Source organism: Strix uralensis, chromosome 9 (assembly GCF_047716275.1).
Source record: "Strix uralensis isolate ZFMK-TIS-50842 chromosome 9, bStrUra1, whole genome shotgun sequence".
Taxonomy (NCBI): domain Eukaryota; kingdom Metazoa; phylum Chordata; class Aves; order Strigiformes; family Strigidae; genus Strix; species Strix uralensis.
In genome coordinates, this window is record NC_133980.1 from 9,895,038 (window position 1) to 9,916,932 (window position 21,895).

General features: G+C 52.8%; 1 protein-coding gene and 1 long non-coding RNA gene across 3 annotated transcripts in view; both read left to right on the forward strand.

Moving 5' to 3' along the window:
- The first annotated feature begins 1,375 nt into the window (after positions 1–1,375).
- The window catches only part of LOC141947442 (uncharacterized), a 49,326-nt gene continuing 28,806 nt past the window's right edge, over positions 1,376–21,895 (forward strand). The window contains exon 1 of one of the 2 annotated variants that reach the window (XR_012630119.1): positions 1,376–1,670. This is a non-coding gene — a long non-coding RNA (uncharacterized LOC141947442). Of the gene's footprint in view, positions 1,671–15,127; positions 15,263–21,895 lie in introns of those variants that run through there. The other variant, XR_012630120.1, reaches the window with a different exon arrangement.
- On the forward strand, positions 11,400–13,335 carry SOX2 (SRY-box transcription factor 2). The gene has a single exon (XM_074878183.1). It carries the CDS (start codon positions 12,386–12,388, stop codon positions 13,331–13,333), a length of 948 nt encoding a protein of 315 aa, XP_074734284.1. The 5' UTR covers positions 11,400–12,385; the 3' UTR covers positions 13,334–13,335.

Genomic DNA, 21,895 nt, shown 5'->3' on the forward strand with positions numbered 1-21,895 from the left:
CACAGAGGTGGATTACTGTCAGTCCAGGCTACAGAGGCACACAGAACTGTGGCATTAATTCCTATAGAAAGGTAGACAAACACAGTCACTGACTAACAACTTTCCCGCAGAGCCCTATTGTCTAAGCACTTTCTTTTGCTTTGGGGCTCTCTTCGAGTTGCTACAGTCGTAACCAGATCCAAAACTAGGTAACGGGGAGACTGTCGGGCGCAGAATCCTTGACCTGTGAAACAATTTCCAAGACAAAAATAGCTGTGGGTCTTGGCGTTTCCCTCGAATATTTCTTTCCCCTTTCAGCGGCGCTAATTTATTCATGACCGAGCAGAAAGTTAGCGAGGCGCAAGAACTCTGCGAGAGTCCGGGGCACCCTCGGTGCCCGCCGCCTCCCGGCCGCCGCTGCCCGGTGCGCTCCGCGGGCCGCGGAAGGGGGCGGATCGGGAGCCTGATTTGCGGGCACGACTCTGGAAGCAACTGAGGAACTTTGCGGGCGGCGGCGGCGCCGCGCAACAGCCGCGCTGCGCGGGAACTGCGCGCCGCGGAGGGTGCTGGAGCGCGCGCACGGACACGCGGCGTGGCCGCACGCCCGCTAATCCCCCCCCCCCCCTCCCCGTGGGCTAATCCTGGTGGCCGTTAGCACCGGTTTGCGCCTTTGTGTGTGCGTGTGCGTGGACAGCAGATTGCAAAAGGACACACACAAAGATACGCGGCTGCACCGCGCAGCCGGAGCTCCGCAGCCTCGCCTTTCCACCGCCCGCTGCCTTCGCCGCTGGGCTGGTTTGCCCCGCTCGCTCTTAAAATCGAGATTTGTAGGTCTGGCTATGACTACAGATCTCCCCAAATTCAAAGAAACAGATGTTTGGGCTGATTAGGGATGGGGCGCGGGGGGAGGGGAGGAGGGATCCCTGCAGCTGCAACTCAAAGAAGTATATTGATAAAATATTTCAGTGGTAATAAATACGCAGAGATCAGCTCGACCTTGCGAGGTCTTTATTTTAATTTTTTCCCCCTATATACAAAAATCTTTATCAAACCTCTATTCTATGGCTTCAATAAACAGAACCCATTACCTCACGGCAGCTTTTGTTGGCCTGTATACAAGCGAGAACAAAATGGTTATTCAGGAGAACGCTTTCGATTTTTATTGTGTGTAGTATGCACAAAGAGCAGTGTTATTGTATTAAAAAGAACCATCTGTAGCAGAAACAATGGCATCAAATTATCTTTGAATACCCACTGCAAAAATATAAAGCTTTTTTATTATTCTTCTGCTGTACGGTGGGGGACAGAGAAGTGACTTTTTTGTTGTTGTGGGTGCATTCTTATAACACACACACACAAAATCAGCCATTTGGATTTTTTAAGCCATAAACGATTTTTTCCCCTCTTGTTCCAGGGACTGCAGTTAAAAGCTAGGGCTAGGACTTGGAGGATGTGTAGGCAAACGGAAGGAGAGCCGAGGGAAGAAAAACCGAAATGGATTCATTCTCTGTCCTGGATGGAGGAGGAGAGGAGAAGAGAAGGGGACGTGCGAGCTTCCTTCAACTGCCTCTGTCCGGTGAAAAGTGCTCAGACCCCCGGGGCTGAGCCGGGCTCAGGAGTCCGCGCGGACTTTCGCTTTAAGCTGCCAATCAAAGCGCTAACTAGCCACCACCCTGCTCTGGCACCGACATGTAAGTAGCTGCAGCACAACTTTGACATTCACAGTTTTTCCCCCCTCCTCCCCCGTGACCTTTAAAATGATCTGGAAATGTAGCTCCCACCTACGACCCGCCGCTCTGAGCTCCGCAGCCTTAACCTCGGGGGCTCGTGCGCGGCTTTGGGCTCGGCTGAAATTGCGCGGTAGCTGATCGCGACCGCACCGCCGGGCAGGAGCGTCTCCTCCGCCCCTCTCCCCCGGAGCGCACGGCCCGGGGGGGACCGCTGGGCTGGAGCCGAGCCCGGGACACTCCCCCGCCTCCCCGGGGTGTTTCAGACGGGGCCGCTGTTTCGCCGTTCCCCCGTGGGGTGAGCCGCGGAGCCGGGGCGGGGGGCAGGGGGCAGCTCCCGGCTGCGCGGCGCGCATCCCGCTCGGTGACGGGCACCGAGCCGCCTGGCCGCTTCTAGCCGTGCGCTCTCGATCGTCTTTGCCGGGAGGTGCCTCCGGCTGGGGCGCTCCGCGGGGGCGGCCGGGGCTGTTGCGCGGGGTGCGGTGCAGCGGCCCGGGCGGGGGTTACCTGGGCGCGCAGGGGCGCGCAGGGGCGCGCGGCGTTGGCGCGGCGGCTGCTCTCTGGCGCCCCCTGTCGGCGGCGCGCCGCGCAGCCCGCACCCTCGAGGCGGCGGCGCTGCCCAGCCCGCTCCCGGGAAAAGTGGGGGGGGGGGGCTCAGCTCCGGCGGGGCTCTCCGGGGCCCGCACGCTGAAAGAGGGGGTTACACCGGAGGGGAGACGCAGCGCATCGCCGGGCAGGGCTCTGGCTGGGCGGGGTGGGGGGAGGCGAGCCCGGGGAAGTTGAGAATAAATCAATACATTTAACCGCCTCAGTCTAATGCTGCCTCCTGATGCAAGGCAATTTGGGTTGGAAAAAGATCGATTTTGACATTTTGGCTCATTATAATACCATTTAAAGGGAAGCTCTTTTTAGTTACATTTAGCAAAGTTGAGGTTGGATTTTCCCCCCTCTTTTTCCCCCCTCTTTTTTTTGGTAAGAATTTGGTAGATAAAGGTTAATCTTGGGCTGAATGATAGAGCTGTGATTGACAAGAGAAAAGGTGTTGAGGGCAGGTCGAGCTGTCTTATTTACAGCCCACTGCTTGCTATAGAGCCTTTGTTAGGACTGGAAAGCTAATTTAGTGCTGATCAAAAGCACCACAGAGTTAAAGGACTGGTAATGACTGCTAATTTCATTTCAGCCTCATACATCCCCAACTGCTGTAATTAAAGACGTGCTATTTAAATACAGGTGAAGAGTTTTTGTAGTAGGGGGAAAGTGGGTAGCCGGTTACAATTTTATTTATGCTTAATATGGTAAAAGACCAACATTTGATTTATGATTTTAGCGATTTGCTTTTGTGCGGTGTTCTGCCTCTCCAGAGCAGGGCTGCGCGGCAGCGGCCGGCGGTGCAGAGGCAGGCTGAGGACAGCGCGCTGCGAACGAGGGACGCGAGCCCCCGTCTAGCGTGGGTTTATTTTATTTTTAATTATTCCCATCAAACGGCAGTCAGGAAACATCGGGAGCGCTAGGGAGAGGGGAGACGGAGGGGCATGTGTCAGCTTTTAAGTGCCTCTGCGGAAGCTCGGGTCCTCATATTATTATTATTTTTAATTAAATTATTTTACCACTCCACGGCTGGTTCGCCGGCTCTGAAAACGATGTAATTTCACAAGCGGTATAACAGTTTCTTTCTGGGAAACATCAAAGGATGAAAGCTCTACATTTTCGTAGTTGGTTAAAATTGATACAAAAAAAAAAAAAAAAAAAAAAGAATTTAGCCTTTAATCTCTTTTTATCCACGGAGACTAAAGATCCGCACTCGACCCCGCTCCGCTCCGGGCTCTCCCCCTCTTCCGGGGCCGCGCGGCGCGGGAGGCGGCGCCCCCTGTCGGCCGCGCCGGGGGCTCCCGCGGCCCGCGGGAAACTTCCGCGGGAGAGCGCGCGCCCGCCGCGGGAGCGCGGGAGCGACGAGAGCGGAGAGGCCGGCTCCCGGGGGGGAGTAGGAGGAGGGGGAGTTCAAGTGAGCGCGGCGAGGTAGGGACGGGCAAGGTGAGCGAGTAGCCCAGCCCAGAAATCGCGGAAAGGGAAGCCGCCTCCAGCTTGTGCTGTTTGCTCCGCGGATATGCAAACAGTACAGGAAAAAATCAAAATGCCACCGATTTGTTCCTAAGAAGAGCTTGCCGAAAGCCTGGGTCCTATAGAAATGTCGGTATATGTTGCTCTCGCACACCCGGGCAGAGAAGGGGGGCTGCTGCGGGACCCCACCGCCAGCTCGGGCTCTGCCCGCCGAGCAGCAGGGCACCCTCAAAAGACCAACTTCTTTATTGCTAGCATCAGGCACAAAAATAAGGATGAATTTTGACTCGATCCTAACGTCGGTGTTTCAGTGCTGTCAGCAAATGCCAGCCTTTCAGAGGCTTGTGCTTGTGTTTTCCTCCCAAGGTGTCTTAAATAAATCAGCATTGACAGGTATTGCTTGTGAGCTGCGTTGAACGTTTCCTTTTCATTAAGGAAACATTTTCTAAAATGGCATGTGTTTAAACCCGAAGCAATAAAGTCGTCTCACCTTCCCCCCCCCCCCAAAAAAAAAAAAAAAAAGGAGCAAAATAAACACCCCCTCCCCCAGTTCCTGGAAAAGGAAGAAGCGTTATCTTAAGTGAATGCCTGGAGTGGGTTTTTTCTTCCTCACTGTGGAGATGACAGATTTAAAAGCAACCTGAGTGATATAAAACGATTAGCCAAAATATGTGAAGTGCTCCATTGTCACCAACTTTTTAGATGAATTAGCTACTTATTTTATAGCACCTGCATATCTCTGTGTAATGCATTTAACGGCGGTATTTGCGAGTTGAGGTAATGCCCAGCACGGTTTATGCGTCTTGCGTGCGAAGAGAAACACTAATGGAAACCAAATTATTTCTGCTAAATTGGGGTTATTTCGTATCTCCTGTTGACAGCCTTGATGAAAGTCGTAACGGCGCAGTTTTTCTATTAAATGAATCCTATGGTTGTTAGTCTCACAATAAACTTTTCTCTTTAGAAATTATATACGAATAGATTTTTATGAAAGATTATTGTTTGTCGCGCTGAGTATACTTTCTCCATTCTCTCAGTTTGATCTCCGCTTGAGACTCCTAATAAGGCAATTCTGTAGTAAGAGCGCCCAAAATAAAGACATAGCATTTTCTATAAATAATAGCAAGAGCCCTGCACAGATTTCCTGCACAACGGAATTCCCAGATTTCCTTTACTGTTTCTTTAGTTAGCCCGTGTTGGGTATATATAACTCTGAAATTAAGCAAAAATATACATCTGTATAGATCTGTCAAGCTAGCTATAAACAGAGATATTATATGTCAATTACCACAGGAAACGGAAAAAATACAGAGCGGTTGGTACACACGGTTTAACGTCAGAAGGCACTTTACAAAAAATTTAGTGACTCCTGCTGAAAGGTGAATGATTAACCCGGTTCCAGGAGAGGGGCTGTTAGTGCTCCCCTTAGAAAGAGCAGTTGTGAGGGGGGCTGTAAAGGGGTCGTAAACCAACCCCCCCACCCCCCACTTCGAAGGGCAGAAGTTGTCACATAAAATCAAGGGTCCCGAGTGACTGGTTTAACCAAAATGCGGTGTTCTTGGGCTCAGTCCCTAACTCAGCTGCCGGGTTTTATTCTGCGGGCGTTACTCAAGGGAGCAAACGCTGTAAATCTGGGATCGGGTCCCAGGCTTGGCAGACAGCTGGCAGCAAGGGGGGGTTAGCTCTGTGCTCGTTCTCCTTCATCTCCACTTGGAGGAAAAGTGTGGGTTTAGTTTATTTATGTCTTTTGGAAAGAGATTTTTTTGGATGCCGGCATTTCCTACAGCTCTCTCTCGAGCGGTGAAAGGGGAGACTTGAAGAAACAACCCAGGAAAGCAACCTCAGATGCCAGTTTCCCACTTTACCTTTCCTCTCTTCTCCCCCAGCCTCTGGCTGGCACCTCCCCGCCCGCAGTCCTGCCCTTCGCGCCGCCGGAGCAAGCCGACCCCGGCGGGCGCCCCCGCGGGCCTTTCGCCCCACGTTCATCCGGCCCCACCGCGAAGGCTTCCGTGGGCACAGGCGGGGTGTTTGGAGAAGACCCTCTCACCCGTGATTTCCACGGAAAAAGGACTGTGCCACCCCCTCAGCGCACCCCCACAACCCAACCCAGAGGGGGTCCAGGTCGTTATGTCCCTAAAATGCTTATCCCGGCCCCACTGGCCGCACGCCCACCCGTGGCCTAAGCCCGGGTGGAGGATGCCGAGGGGGCAGCCGGGCTCCCCTTCGCTGCCCCGGGGGTGCTGCCTCTCCCCTCCCGCGGCCTGAGGCACGCTCGCCCCCCTCCCATGCGCCCGGGCTTCCTCCGGCAAAGGCTCTTTCAGGTCTTTGGGTAGTGGATAGACACATGGGAAATGTTGTTGTTATTATTTATAGCACCGTCTCTCTGCTCCGATTAAGCGCCGTCTAAATATGAATTCACAGTATAGACAGCTAGTCTATAATTTGAATTAAAATCCCTCCAACGAGCCCGTCGCTGGAGAATTCTGAAATCACAAACCTAAGTTGACACAATGAGCCCATGGTGTCAATAAACCATGGGCGAGATGGAGAGATTGTCACTCCAGACCATAACAGTTCTGAAAGTGTCATTACCGTCTGTCCTGTCAACGAGATCCAAATTAAGGACTATGAGGAACAGCGAGATAAAAGTCACCGTCTTGGCTCCATTATGAGCGATCGTGTCAGTGATCTGAGAATCACTGGAAAGGGCGTGCTTTTTTTTTTTTTTTGCCTTTTTTTTTTTTTTTTTTTTCCCAATGTACTTTTCAAACCCTGCCTCGGGATGCCAGGGTTTGAGGTGCGCTGAGGAGAGAAGCAACCTTGAAGCACCCCAGGGCTGTGCCTCAGGCGTTCCCATTGAAACTGCCAGAGCTGCTTCGGGAAACGGTGTGAATTCAATGGAGGAGCCGGAATAATTCCATCAAAACTGCGCTGGGGCCAAAGAGAACTTCATTTGATTTGGGCGACACGTGTGATCCCATGAACAGACACTTTTTTACACCATTATTTCCTTAAGTCAACACAAAGATGGTGAAGGGGAAAGAGGGAAATAAAATAGAAGCTTCAACTTTAGTAAAAGACAATACATCTCTATTTGAGATAGCCCCTTCCAGGCATTAAGACTTTCAGAAAATGTCCCCAATCTCTCTCTCTCCTGCGAGCCTGAGAGAGTTAAGGGGACTTATTCAGGAATTGGAAACCTTCAATTCTGTATTTTTGTGCCTTTGTGGGTTTAAGCAAAGCAGTTAGCGTTCTTCAGGAGGGGTTTTGTGTTTAATATACATGAGTTCATTCAACTACAATGGGAAAAGAAAACTCATTTGTTCTTATAAAACTAGGAAGGAAAGATAACTTCAAATAGACTGCCAAAAAGGATCCTGCTCGAGGGGGTTGCCTTCCAGCTAAAGGGCCTACATTCAACTGTAATTTCACCCCGTTATGTTGTGCAGTAATTCCTGAGTTTATCCTCACCACTGGTGCTTGATGTTGTGATTTATTTTTAAGGTCATGTAAGAAAAAGTACGGGCTTCAATTAGGATCTCCTCTGGGAAGGAGGTCCAGGAGTGTTATTTTAGATACAGGGGAAAAAATCGTGGAGAGTTTGAGGAGGCTGTTGGCTATTTATGAAGAATCCTGGAAGCGTGTTTGGACAATCGGCTACTCCATTTATTGAGAAGCCTTTTCAAAGCGACTTTGAGAGGTGGTGTGTGCGAGTCGGCTTTTCTGCTGTTTATTGTGCACGTTAAACTCGTCTCAGGATCTGAGATTTATTTATTTTTAAAATTTCGCTTCTCATAGCTCTGGAGAAAGGTGGAGCCCGTTCTTTTTCCTTTTTCTTCTTTTTTCTTTTTTTTCCTTTTTCTTTTTTTCCTCTTTTTTCTCTCTCTCTCTTTTTTTTTTTTTAACCTCCGCGCGTTTTGTTTTTTAACGCCCTAGCCCCCCGCAGCAGCAGCAGCGCACTCATGCATGCGGTGGTGGTCGGGAGGGGAGGTGGCAGAGGGGCCGCTCGGAGGGCACGGCGGTACCCGCCGCCGCGGGCGGGCGCCGGCAGAGATCAGCGGCTCGGGGGACCCGCGTCCCCCGGTGTCCCCCGGTATCCCCTGGTGTCCCCTCGCGTCCCCGGGCACCGCGACTAGGCGAGGGCTCGGGCCTTGGGCTGGTCGCCCGACCGCACGTGTGCTCGCCCTGCGGTTTCCTTAGGGAGAAGGAGGATGAAAGGGGAGGCCGGGAGGACCGCGGAGCTCCCTCTGCATTCCCCGGCTTTCAAGGGTCCTTAGAGCCCTTGAATGAAATTATTGGGCGAAATGGGGTCTGGCGGGAGCGGTCGTGACTCGCCCCCCTCGTTGGTTTGTACGTGTAATGCTACTTCTGAGAGCGACAATCGGGCGACTTGCTGGACAGGCAGGGACAAAAAGGAGATTAAACCGTTTTAAATAATAATAAAAAATATCTAAAACGTAAGCAGAGTGGATTACACTTGCTCCAGCGCCTCGGTTCCCCCCAGATTTCCCGAACAGCCGCCCTCGGGCCTCGCAGGGAGGGTGGCCCCGGGCCGGGCCGGGCGGCAGCGGGGACCCCCGGGGGGCGCGGGCTGGGCGCGCCGCCGCCCTCACCCGCGCTCGGCCCCGCCAAACTTCTGAAGTTTATTTGAGCTCTTTCATTCAGTGCCCGGCGGTTGTCGCTGGGTCTCTGGCCGTCGCCGTGTGAGATATTTGTTTGGCTGAGGAAATCTCGCCTTCTCCCCACCTCGGGAGCGCGCAGGAGGCTGGGGAAAGGCGGCCCCGGCGGGTCTGGCCGCGGGGCTCCTCCTGCCCCCTGCCCCTTCGCTGGGTGCCTACCCACTCGAAATGCGGTTTTTATTGTAGGGCATCCCAGGGTGTATCTCCCCCACCTTTCCTCGGGACGCTACCTCAAACTCGCCATGTGATATTTGACATTCCCCAGAGATTGAGGTATAGTTGGCGCGTTAAAACTTCCCTGGCTAACTTCGGCTCCTGGGCGCGGGGCTGTTTCAGCATCAGAGGGGGAAGAGGAAATTTCTCTGTACATCTTCGTCTTCGCGTATTTTTTTTTTTTTTAACGTAATGAAATTAAAACTTTTGGAGCTCACAGTTGACATTTTGCAGAAAATTGAGTTATCAAGGCAGTAATTATTTCACAGGGAGATAAAACTCTCATAGCCCTAACTGTCAAATAGGGCCCTTTTCAGATTTTAATTACAAAATAAAATTAGTCTGCTCTTCCTCGGAAGGGTTTGTGAGTGGCTAAACAGAGCTTTCCCCAATACTGGTGGTCGTCAAACTCTGCTAATTAGCAATGCTGAGAAATTCCAGTTAACAAGGACATTCTCTAAGTCTCTGCAGGTTCCCTGCCGTTCGCCTTCATTTCCATAAGAAGATTAAGAGTGGAGGGGAACACACTCAAATGCAGATGCAGAAAAGAAGCGTTTTTAACAAGCATCATAATAGTAAGATGCTTGGCTAGTTCTCACCTAATTACTGCAAGTTAAACCTCTATTTGCAGCTAAGGACAAAAAATGGAGCTGCAATCTCCCATCTCCACAAGACTGCTTAATAGTTTGCTTTAGATTGGTTACTAGTAGGTTCAGGAAAAAATAATATGAAAATGTGTATATTCTTTCCGATACAGTTAACGCGATAGGTTGCATCCTTAGGGCTTTTACAGAAATCGGCGAGTATTAGAACAATAAATACATGAAATCCAAGTAGTTAGCATTCATTTTCTTTCTAAGACACTCATAACCTGGAAGTAAGAGTGCGTGTGCCGCAGAGCCCATCACTGAGAACATTTGCAGACTATTTGTTTAATGTAAGCACTTTTCATTTCCATAAATTATACCAAAGGCAACGATTTTTTAAATCCACTCAGATTAAACCATCCCTCCGCAGGCCTCCCTTCCAGCGTGGCTATATTCTCCCAGAGACTGCTGTTGTTATTGTCATTAATACAGAAAATCGGGGACCATTTCATCTGTTTTTTTTTTTTTATTTTATAGCCAGCATACCGGTCTGCCTCTGCTTCTGCGCGCGTGTGTGTGTCCATATTTCCTACCAAGCACACCTCCACACCCAGAGAAAAGGCAGAAAATGCCCCAAAAGAGCCATCGCCCTCACCTTATTTTCTGTAGTGCATTATTATGTATATATGCCAGATAGTTTATTGCATCGATAATTAAAACCGTTAATTAAAATAGAGCTGTGATAACACAATTGTTAGTCATTTCCCATCCTTTATTCGCATGATAAATGCAGTTAGGAAAGGGCCAGGCCCCGAAAGGCCCCCAGCGTACCCAGGGCAGCCCACGCCGCCCTGGTCCTGCGTGGAGCCCCGGGGCAGCGCACCCCACGCACCTCCTGCAGCTACAGCCGGAGCAAAAATAACACCTCGCCTGTGCACCACCAGCCCTCAGTTACCAGTTTATTACGATGAACAAACACCACCGCCACCCCCCTTTTCTTTTTTCAAACTTAATTATCCTTAAGATTTTTTTTTTTTTTTTCCGGAATAACGTTATCAACTGCAGACCAAAGGGAGAACAATAAGAAAATAAACAGCCGCCGTGCCCTCAGGAGTGTCTGGACAATCAGAATCCGTTTATATCCCACATCTCGTAATTTGCACCTATTTTTCGATGGTTTAACCTATCACTTATCTACCGGTTATATATACATTTTCGAATTAAACACATTAAAGCCGATAGGATTTATTTGCATAATCCACACGCAGCAAAAGACGCGTCCTTGTTCGCTGGCGGTTTTTTATTGTTATTATTTCGATTGGGTGTAATTGCGCGGTCCCTTCCCCCCCGCCCCGGCTCTCCCCGTCCCTCTCCCGGCGGCGCCTCCCCGCCCGGGGCGCGGCCGGGCCGGCAGGGGGCGCCGCAGCGCCGCGGCTGAGCCCGCGCGGGGCGCCCGGGCGCGGCCCCCGCCCCCGCCCGCTCTGCTCCGCGCCGCTCCGCGCCCCGGCCCCCTGCTCCAGGGTCCCCCGCCGCCTCTCACCCCCTCCGTCTTAACGCTGTGAGGGGGGATCGGGCCGAGAGGCGGAGCGGCCACCCCTTGGGGCGGGGGAGGCCGCGGAGGGGCGCGGGGCACCGCGGATGGGGCGGCGGCGCGCGTGGAGCGGGGCTCCCCCCGCCCCGCGTCCTCTCTCCCCTCCTTCCTTTGTCGTCAAGTGCGTTTTAGCAACAAAGATCCCAACAAGAGAGTGGAAGTAAACTTAGCCGAGGCTTTGTGCGGCCCGTGTAGTGACAACAAGAGAAACAAAACTACCTATTTGTAGCGCCCGGCCGCGCTCCCCCCGCGCTGCGCGCCCACCCAGCGCCGCCCGCACAATGCCCGCGGCGGGGCAACGCTACGGCACCGGGCCCGGCCGCGCCCGCGGGACGGAGCGCGCCCCGGCCCCCTCCCCAGCCACTACACAGGGGGTCTCTGCCCCGCTTTGTGTCCTGCAGGGACGGCGTTTGGGGGCCCTGTGGTTACGCTGGACACCCCCCCATCCTCCGAGCCCGGAGGGGAGGGCTGGGCGGTGTGTGCTACGGCCGGAACGGAGCAGGGCCCGCGGGAAGGCCGGGAGAAGGGCGCAGCCTCTCCCCGGGCCGTGCGCGGCGAGCTCGGCTCCCCGGCGGCGGCAGGCGGCGGGGCGGCGGGGAGGAGGAGCGGCGCGGGACCCGGCTGGGGGTTCCTCTTTCACCGGGACCCCCCGGCCGGGGCTCGGCGCGCCGCGGCCGGCCTGGACGGGGCGAGCCCTGCACACGCAGGGCCCCGCGCAGCCGGGCGGCCCCTCCGTCCCGCGGGGCACTGGCAAAAGTGGGGGGTGGGGGCCGGGGGGAAGCCGTTCCCGCTCCGCTCCCCCCATGGCTTCTCCCAGCCCCAAGCCAACACCAACTTAAAAAAAAAAAAAAAAAAAAGAAGAAGAAGAAAAAAAACCCCCACGTAGCAACAATGCTGTTTACCCACTTCCTCCAAAAGGCGTGTGTGACCTGTTGCTGGAAGGGGGGATACAAAGGCTTCCCAGTGGCTGCCTGGGCCGCCTCCGGGCCCGCCTCCCCCGCCGAGCCGTCCCGGCGGCTGCGAGCCCCCGCCCCGTTTCATGCAAAACCAGGGGTAGAGACTTGTCCTCAGTGGCGGAGCCGCCGCGCGCTGATTGGCCGGGGCGAACACATTTATTCCCTGACAAGCCCCCATCACATGGATGGTTGTCTATTAACTTGTTCAAAAAAGTATCAGGAGTTGTCAAGGCAGAGAGAGAGAGTGTGTGTGTTTGCAAAAGGGGGTAAAGTAGTTTGCTGGCTCTTTAAGACTGAGGTGGAGAGAGAGAGAGAGAGAGAGCGGCAGGCAGAGAAAAGGGAAAAAGGAGGAAGAAGAAGTTTTTTAAAATCAAGTCTCCGGCGGTAATAATAGCAGTTATTAGCATTATTAATCCATCAGCGAAGAGGAAGATCCTGATCTTGATCCAAGTGTGGTTTTGGGGAGTCCCCCTCCCCCCTTTCCTACCCCTCCCTAGGAAAAAAAAAAAAAAAAAAAAAAAGTCCGGCTTGGGACTTCGCTGCGGCTGCTCCTCGCTTCTCTGCTCAAGGCTGGTTCCAGGCAAAAGTAGTTTGAATGTACAACATGATGGAAACCGAGCTGAAACCTCCCGCCCCCCAGCAAACTTCGGGGGGAGGCACGGGCAACTCGAACTCGGCCGCCAACAACCAGAAGAACAGCCCGGACCGGGTCAAGCGCCCCATGAACGCCTTCATGGTGTGGTCCCGCGGGCAGCGGCGGAAAATGGCCCAGGAGAACCCGAAGATGCACAACTCCGAGATCAGCAAGCGGCTCGGGGCGGAGTGGAAACTTTTATCCGAGGCGGAAAAGAGACCCTTCATTGACGAAGCCAAGCGGCTCAGAGCTCTGCACATGAAGGAGCACCCGGATTATAAATACCGACCCCGGAGGAAAACCAAGACCCTCATGAAGAAGGATAAGTACACGTTGCCAGGGGGCTTACTGGCACCGGGCACCAATACCATGACGACTGGGGTAGGGGTTGGGGCCACCTTGGGAGCTGGGGTGAACCAGAGGATGGACAGTTACGCGCACATGAACGGCTGGACCAACGGAGGCTATGGGATGATGCAAGAGCAGCTCGGCTACCCGCAGCACCCGGGCTTGAACGCGCATAACGCGGCGCAGATGCAGCCCATGCACCGCTACGACGTGAGCGCCCTGCAGTACAACTCCATGACCAGCTCGCAGACTTACATGAACGGATCGCCCACCTACAGCATGTCTTACTCCCAGCAAGGGACCCCGGGCATGGCCCTGGGCTCCATGGGCTCGGTGGTCAAGACGGAATCCAGCTCCAGTCCCCCCGTAGTCACTTCCTCGTCTCATTCAAGGGCTCCTTGCCAAGCTGGGGACCTTCGGGACATGATCAGCATGTATCTACCAGGTGCTGAAGTACCAGAACCAGCTGCCCCAAGCAGACTTCATATGTCCCAACACTACCAGAGTGCACCTGTTCCTGGCACAGCCATTAATGGCACACTCCCTCTATCACATATGTAAGACAAAGGGGCCGGGGGGGGGGGGGGGGGGGGGGGAAGGGGAGGGAGGAAAACTAAACAAAACAAACAAACAACAAAAAAACTTTTATTAGAAATTCTGGACTTTTTTTTTTTTTTTGGACTATTTTTGTACAGAGAAAACTCGGGGCGGGTGGGGGGGTGGGGGTGGGGGTGGGGGGGTGGTGGCAGAAATTAAACCGACAAGGAACTTGTATAGATCTCGGAGGGGAAGCAACTACACAAAACTTTTAAAAAGTTCTAGTGAAAACGGTAGGAACTTTGCAGAAAGTTTGCAAAAGTCTTTACCAATAATATTTAGAGCTAGACTCAAAGAGCGAAGAGGAAAATGTTTTAATATTTGCAGGCAACTTTTGTACAGTATTTATCAAAAGAAACATGGCAATCAGAATGTCCATTGGTAATTTAGAGAGAAGAAAAAAAAAAAACAAACTCGCGAATTTGCCAATTATTTTTTAAAAATAGAGTCTACTTGGAGATTGCGGCTTTGGCAGCTGAATTTATAGCAGCTGCGAGAGGAGAGGAAATTATTTTACAGCATTTGGACATTTAAATTGTTTTAGAAATTGTACAAAAGACAAAAAAGGTAGGATGAGTACTTGCGAACCATGGGCTTGGTTTGCTGTAAAAGGGCAAACGTTTAGATTGTACTAAATTTTTTTTTTTTTTTTACTTCTTGTTAAAAAAGCAAAAATTGCCATGCAGGTTCACACGCCGTTTGTTAATTTATAATAACTTTTTGTTTCCAGACTTCATCCTGTTCAAAGAAATGAAAAGAAAAAAAAAAAAACCTGAAATTACTGTGTTTGAAATATTTTCTTATGGTTTGTAATATTTCTGTAAATTTATTGTGATGATATTTTAAGTTCTTTTTTTTTTTCTCATTTTCCGTAGTTGTATTTTAAAGATTCGGCTCTGTATTATTTGAAATCAGTCTGCCGACAGTCCATGTATATATTTGAACTAATACCATCCTTATAACAGGTACATATTCAAGTTAAGTTTTTACTCCATTATGCAGTTTGAGATAAATAAATTTTTGACATATGGACACTGAAGTTCCGCTTGAGTCTTGGATTTATTTTTTGTAACGCAAGATGTTTTTTAAATAATTCATGCAGTAGAAGGTATCATCGTAGACAACCGAGTACCATAAATAATGCAGCAATATATATAACGCATGAATATTTTTATATGTATGTATAGAGAGAGAGAGAGAAAGCGCGATAGCTGTAATGGAATAACTGCCTGTGCCTCCTGCGAGGGACGGGAGTGCGGAGCGGGACGCTCCTTCCCCAGTTCCCTTCCCTGCCGAGGACGCGGGGTGCGATGGGGTACGGGGGAGTCGGAGGCGGCTGCTTTTGCCCACTTGTTGCCTGCGGCGGGGCCGGGCCGGGGGCCGGCGAGAGCGGCCGCCCGGCCAGGGGGCCCTGCGAGCGGCCGCCGCCTTTGCGTGCACAGAGACTTTCTTTCTCTCTTTTCCCCACGATGCCGTCTCCCTCCGGGGCAGGCAGGAGGGGAACCGGCCTTCCGCGGCGGGACGCGTGGCGCGGCCGTGGGCGCAGCTGCGGGGCCGGCCAGGGGCTGAGCGCTCCCCGCTCCCTTTGTTCGGCACTTCCCAAACTTTCCTCCCTGGCTTCTGGGCAGCGCGGGAGGAGGTGAGGGGGGGGGGCGGGGGCGGGGGGGGGCTTGGCCGGGCAAAGGTAAGAAACAACAAAAAGCCAACAAACAAACAAAAACGGTCGAATGCCGGAGACTTTCACGCTTTATCACAGCTCTTTCTTGAATCCTATTTCTTAAATTGCCAGCGCGGTGTAGCCCCGTTTCGGACGCGCTCTGCAGCCGGTCACAAGCCCCAAAGAGAAGCGGTGGCGCCCGCCAAATAGGAGGAGAGATCTGCCAGCCGTGCCAGGTAGAGTTTTACTTTGTACAGTTGTAACCGCAATTGCCGAGGTGACGGCTCCGCGCTGCTGCGCGCTGGCGGCCGCGCTCTGGCCGCCGGCAGGGCCCGTCGTCCCCGGGCAGGGCAGGGCCGGGGCCGGGGCCGGGGCAGGGGCAGGGGCCGGGGGCGGCGGGCAGCAGAGCCCAGCAACTGCTGCGGCAGCCCGTGTCGTGTCCCCCCCCACGAAGCCCCAACGTTTATTTGGTGCAGCTAACGCGGCTGCGATTTCCCTTGGGAAACGCGTGAGGAAGATGCAAATAATAATATTTAAAAAAAAAAAAATAACGGCAGCGAAATTGGGGGCACTGTGATTGTAAACTGTTCGTGTCGTCTGGTAATGGCGTGTTGTGCATGGCAAGGAAAGATGTGATGGTTGGCTTAGGCAAGGCACGAAGTGGGCACTCCGGAATGGGGGCAAGTGTTGCTCAGCTTTTCTCTCTAGTATTTCTTGTGGGTCACTGGATTTCGCTTTAGCTCGTGGAGGAAGAAGGCAGGAAAAAAAAAAAAAACCCTACACGAAAAAAGTTACCTGGCTGGTTGTGGCTTTTAGCTGGTAGCGCTATTTGCTAGGCTCAGTCTTGGCCTCCGTCGTTGAAGCCTGCTGTCCAGATGAAAACTAACATTGCCAGACTAGGAGATGGGGAGTTTTGCTCGCTGCCTGGTTTGGTAGTTTAGCTCCCTTTGTCCTTTTTATTTCTGCACCGTCGCGGTACTTGGGCAGCACAGCAATTCCTGCAGATTCCCAACCTTTTCTATTTCTTTTACGTTAATGCAAGGAGTAAAACATTCTTTTTCAGAGCTGTGAGCATTTGCAATGCGTCTGGGGATTATTCACGTGGTAACGAGCCCACATCCCCGCTCCCGCTCGCCTCGTTGGGAAAAGAGAACTAGGAATAAAAGCCCAATCGATATCGCGATTCCATTTTTTAAAAGCGAATCTTAGACAATTAACAGCAATAAAACCTGGCCCCTTTTTGAAGTGCTAACTAAAATATTCGAGGGGGGTAGTTGGAAATGTTGGTTCTTTTACAGTTCGCACAGAGAAGGCGAGCTAATACCATTAAACAAAAGGCACTAAGCCACATATTCAGGCTTAGTGAATTCAGCAACTTTTTATATGGGCAATTTGTTTAAGCTTAGATTTCGGAGTACGATGTGGAATATATGTGGTTGAAACCTGATCTCCCGTGGACAGATTCCTTACATCCATTCATCCACCATCCATCCATCCATCCATCCATCCATCCATCCCTCCCTCCCTCCCTCCCTCCCTCCCTCCCTTTAGAGAGGATAACCCACAGCATTTTACATGTACAGCTGAATGATTTTATTTTTAAAGTGTTACTTGGAGGAACGCCATTGTCCACTGCTAATTTCAAATTCAACACATTCAATAACCCCATTTACACCTAAGCCATTACCCTGGGCTTTCGTTTATGGCAGCTGAAATGTGTAGCAGAGCTCGTAGCTGTTTTTATTTTGGTTATTGCAGACCTTTTGGGTTCTCTGTGTTTTCCCTCCCGTGAATTGTTGCGTGTTTTCTAGCCAGGGGGATGATGCTCGGTCCAGGAGCGCCAGTGTAATGTTTTGCTAACCTTCTGCAGAGCCGAAATGAACCCAAGGATAAGATTATAGTTTCCCCTGTGATTTTTTTACGGCTTTTTAAGGACTGGGGTGTTAAAATATTTTGCGGAACTGGAGAGGTAGATTAGCAGGGTTTCTTGCCAAAGCTGGGAAGCTGGTATTACAGACTGTCCCAGGGGGAAATCGCTCACATTAACCACTAAATGAATATTTGACAAGGGCTCATTCGGGGGTATTATTACTACAAACGGGTCCCTACTGGACTTTCCAAGGGTCAAAGAGCAATGGTTCAATTAATTATTTAGACTGTTAGTAGATTTGGTTGTAATAGCTGTACTTATTTCTGCAACCGACAGCTTCTTGCGGTGGGGGACCTGGGGAGAGGCTCTCTGCCTCGCAGCCCCTGCTCCAGCCCGCGGGGCCAGCGGCTGCCGGCTGCCATCAGACATTTCTTGGCTGAAAACATATTTTTTATTCCTTGAGATGCCCACTGGTGCCGTGTGGGACATCGGGGGTGGCGGTGATCCCCGCAGCAGCGTGTTCTCTCTCAAGATTAATTCCTCCTCGTCCCCAACGGGCAGCAGACCTGTATATCTGCCTCCGAATAGGAGGTAGATAGCTCAGCAATTTAAGTAGTATATAATATAGGTCCCACTGAAAGAAAGAGGCCCATTACTGATACGTGTGATTAGATACACTTCAGTTATTTAAATCCTGATCTAACTCAAATATTAAAATCTAAAGCCTGCTTCGGTGCGTACGAGACTTCCGAGGATATATGCAAAATGCTGACATTCAGATGGCAGGAGAGCTTCGTCTTTGCGTTTTTAACGCCAGCCAGCCTCGCCTGACACTGTCGTTTCAACATTTTTGTTGTTGGGGGGGGGGGGGGGGGGGGGGGGAGGCGAGAGAAGGGAGGATTATTTTGTTTAATTTCTACAACAAACATGTCCGCAGTAGTAGATACTAAAAAAAAAAAAATGTTGGGAGTGTGCGATTAGGTGACAATAATATATGTTGAATGAATAAGAGATAAGCTGCAAGGGGGGAGAGGGAAGCAGTAATTACAAACCCAATTCATTCAGCTTTTCAGGACTTTTGTTGTGGGAGCTCCATTGACGGGCTTCGAGCTGCCAGTTTTCTCACATTAAAAAGAACTGATCAGCGCCTCAGGGGGACAAGCAACACCGCTTAACTGCATAGTGATGGGGTCCTCATTTAGAGCCATTACAACAAGAAAATTAAACAGAGCCTTTGTGTGCACCAGGTTTACTTTTCAATTGCTGACAGTTTATAGCTAACTGCTCAGAGATTGAAGTTTGATTGCGGTTTGATCGCCTGCTAGTTAGCACCACCGTTATTTTAGTTTTGGTAATTAAAAACAGTTTTTATGACGATGGCACGGGGAATTGCAAGAAGTTTGGTACTATTTTGCTTTTCAAGAATCAATTCACTTGGCGAGGACGTTCAGCGCTGAAGTGAGTGTGGGGGCTGTTTCACTCGCGAGATGGGGGAAAAAAAAAAAAAAAACAACAAAGAAACCCAAGGAGCCCAGGAATGGAAATTCCCGGAGCTGCACATTTGGCCGTGCGGGAGCGGGAGGGCGAGCTCCGTCCCCCGGGCCGGCACCGCGCCGGCTCTGCCCGGGCACCGCGGCCCGGCCGCGCTGTGCGCTTCGCTCCGCGCTTGGGAGTGCGGCGGAGCAGCCTGCGCTGGCAGGTGCCGTGCGGCCGGAGCGGGGAGGGGAGGAACAAAGCAAAACCCTAAACCTTGCCGTGATGGTTTTGGAGCTTTGCTTCTGGAGTCCGCAGCGGATTCGCTGTGGCTGAGTCCTGTGTGCGTGTGAGTGTGCGTGTGGGTGAGTGTGTTTGTACCCGTGTGCGCCTGTGCGTGCGGGGGGAGGGGGCGCGCCGAAAAGAGCTCTGATTTTTCAGTATAATTTAGCAAGGTCGGCGGCGAGCTGGGCTCGGACACTTGCTGCTCGGAAGGAGGTCGGTGCCCGCCGGCCCCGGCTCTCCCGCAGCAGACGCCGGCACCGCTGAAGAGGGGGAGCGCCGGGGGGAGCCCCTGCTCGGAGGGCTCGGCCGGGGAGGCGGCCGTGCGGGCAGCGGGGGCCGGGCCAGGCAACTTTCTCCCGGAGTTTGTCTCCGGTAACTCCGGCTGCAGGAACCAGCGCGGCGGGCCGCCTCGCGGGACCTCTGCCGCGTGGACGAGAGCTTTTACGGCGTGTTTTTATGGTTTTTGTTTTGTGGGATTTTTTTCTCTTTTTTTTCTTTTTTTTTTTTTTTTTTTAAATTCGATGTGTTTGGTTTGCATCCCCTTCCCCGCGTCCCCCCCCGCCCGATAAAAAAAGCCTCTCCCCCCTCTCCAAGTGCTTTTCAGACTCAAGTCACCGAGCGGTGGCTCCAAGGCGGTTGACTTCTTCAGAGGAGCGAGAGGGCCCGCAGCTCTGGGGGGGTCCCTGAGGGGGCACCCCCAAGGGACGGGGGGGCTGCCAGGCCGCTCCCGCGGGGCCCGGCGGAGCTCGGTGGGGGGCCAAAGTGGCCATGCCGCCCGTTCCTAGAGGCTCCGGGGAGGGCAGCGGGGACCCCGGGGGGAGCCCCGGGGCGCGGAGCTGGGCTCCCCAAACCTCGTCCCTCTCCCTGGAGCCCAGCAGCGGGCACAGGGCTGCGCCATCCCTCCCCCCGCCGGGATGTGCCCTCGCTCCCGGGCAGATGGCGGAGACCCGCGCCCTGGGCCGCTGCCCCGGGGCGGGGGGGGGGGGGGGGGAGGCCCGGCCCCCTGCGGGCTCCCCCGCCCCGGGACCTCGGTGACCCCATCATCTCCGCAGCAGTTAGGGCTGATGACGTAATGTGGGCGCTTTTTTTGCAGAAAGTCGTGATAAACGGGGGAGGGGGAGTGGTGGGAAGGGGGTGGAGTAGAGGGGGGGGGAATCCCACTGGGATGCTGGAGAGAAACACAGGCCTTTGCAGAGCCTCTCCCGCGGGAACTCTCCGGAGGGGTGCCTTGGGGGACACACACACACCCTCCAGGCTGCGGGCCTGATCCTGCGAAACTGCCTCCCCTCCTGGGCAGCTCCCCGGCGCTGGGGAGGCCTGGCCGGGCGAGCGGGGCTTACTCGGGCCATTAAGGACGCCCAAGGCCGGGTCCGGCTTAATTAGTACCAGAGCCCCGCAGCTCTCTGCAAGGGCGGCCGGGCCGGGCGGCTGCTCCCGGGAGCGGGGGCCGGGGCTCGTCCCCGCGCTGCCCCCGGCTGTCCGGCTCCTGCCCGGGGTGCGGGAGCCACGAGAGAAGCTCTCCGACGTGTCCTCCTGGCATTTCTTGGAATGATGGTTCCTTTAAGCTCTTACAAATTGCAAAAGTTGCGGAAGACGGAGAAATAATTAATGTATTAAAACAAGCAGCGAATTCCTCAGGAGGCACCTTATCAACTCCAGCCACACTGGCTTCATCCCTCCTCGTATGCTAATGCCCCGTGACGTCACCGGCGCCAGATTGAATGTGGAATCAGTTATGAAATTATTAGTTTTAGCTTAAAAAGCAATCTGGCTCTCCCGCGAGTGGGGTTTGCGTTGCTGCGTTGCTGCGGGTTCTCGCTCAGTGTCCCTCCTCATGTTATGCACACACAGTAGTTGCGACTTTCCTGTCACATGAATCAATATTTCCAAAGCACACATCCAAACAGGGGTTGATGTAAAGAAACCCATAGATTAACTGGGTCCCGTTTCTGAGGCGGCTGTGTCTTCCTTATCGATACACACATTACACCCGAAACCAGACAAACGGATTTCCTCCTACTTTTCAGGTAGGCAACAGCTCCTTGTGATTTATTTCTGTTAAGATCCCACTGAGGGGGTGTGATTCTTTGCCAGCGTCTGAGAAAAAATACCCAGGAGTGTTTGCTTTTGCTCGCGATGGAGGAAAATGGGCCAGCAAGGGGGGAAATACAGAAATTTGGTTTTGTTTGTTTCACTTAGAAAGATTTTTATTTTGGATTTGAAAAGGAGAGCAGCCCAGCGGCGGAGGGCCAAGGGATCTGAGCGGGGAACAATGGGAATTAACACCGTTTCAGTCGCTGAGGCCACTCTAATTAGATGTGTGGATCCGGCGAGATCAAATACCTGAATCTAAACCCCTCGGCTCGGTTTCTTTTGCTTGCAAATGCTTCTGAAAAACGGTTCTTGAAGAAACCAAACTAGCTCTCAATTCCCCGGACTCTCTTTCGAGGACTTTTGCCGATAACAACAACTTTCTCCCCTGGTTAGGGGGGGCCCGGCGCATCCCCTCCCCGCGGTGGGCCGCCGGCCCCGGCGCTGCCCCGCCGCCCCTGCCCGGGCACCCACGGTAACACCCCCCCGCCAACGCCCCCCCCCCCCCCCCCCCCAGCTGCTTAAGGACACTTCGGTCTCTTTGGCCGTTTCTTTCTCCCCGTCTCCCGAGAGCAGGCTGCTCTGCTACCATGAATTATGAATAAACTTGTAGCTCTTTCTCCTGGGGGACACCCGACATCGGCCCCTCGCTCTGTTCTCGGGGGCTGGGGGGGCCCCGGCGCGCAGCGCCGCCCCCACGATGGGCCGCGGGGAGGGAGATGGCACTAGCCCCGGTTCCTTCTTCCAGCAGCCCCCTAAGCAAAGAAAGGAAGAAAGAAAGGAAGAAAGAAAAAGTTGTAACTGGCTGAGAAGTGAGTTTTCTGACTAATGAAATCCAAAATGAGTGGCGAATATAAAGTATTGTAAGATTTCTTCCCTGCCCCCCCCGGCACTGATTGGCAATACTCTTTTTTTTTTTTTTTTTTTTTTTTTGTGTGTTGGTTTGAAAAGCAGGAAGAAATGTAATGAATTGAGTGCTGTCAGAGATGTCTTCTCTGTTGATGTGGTGAATGGCAGTAGCTCCCTGATCCAGTGCAGGTGCAGTAGAGCTGGGGAATAAAAGAGGGGGGCTCTCTGTTCAGTGGAAAAAGCACATTCCCTACAATAGACCACACACTGCCAGCCAGCACGGCATCAGCTCACACTCTCA

Bases quoted from the DNA above. Each gene is read 5' to 3' on its own strand.
- SOX2 (XM_074878183.1), top strand. From the start codon at position 12,386: ATGTACAACATGATGGAAACCGAGCTGAAACCTCCCGCCCCCCAGCAA.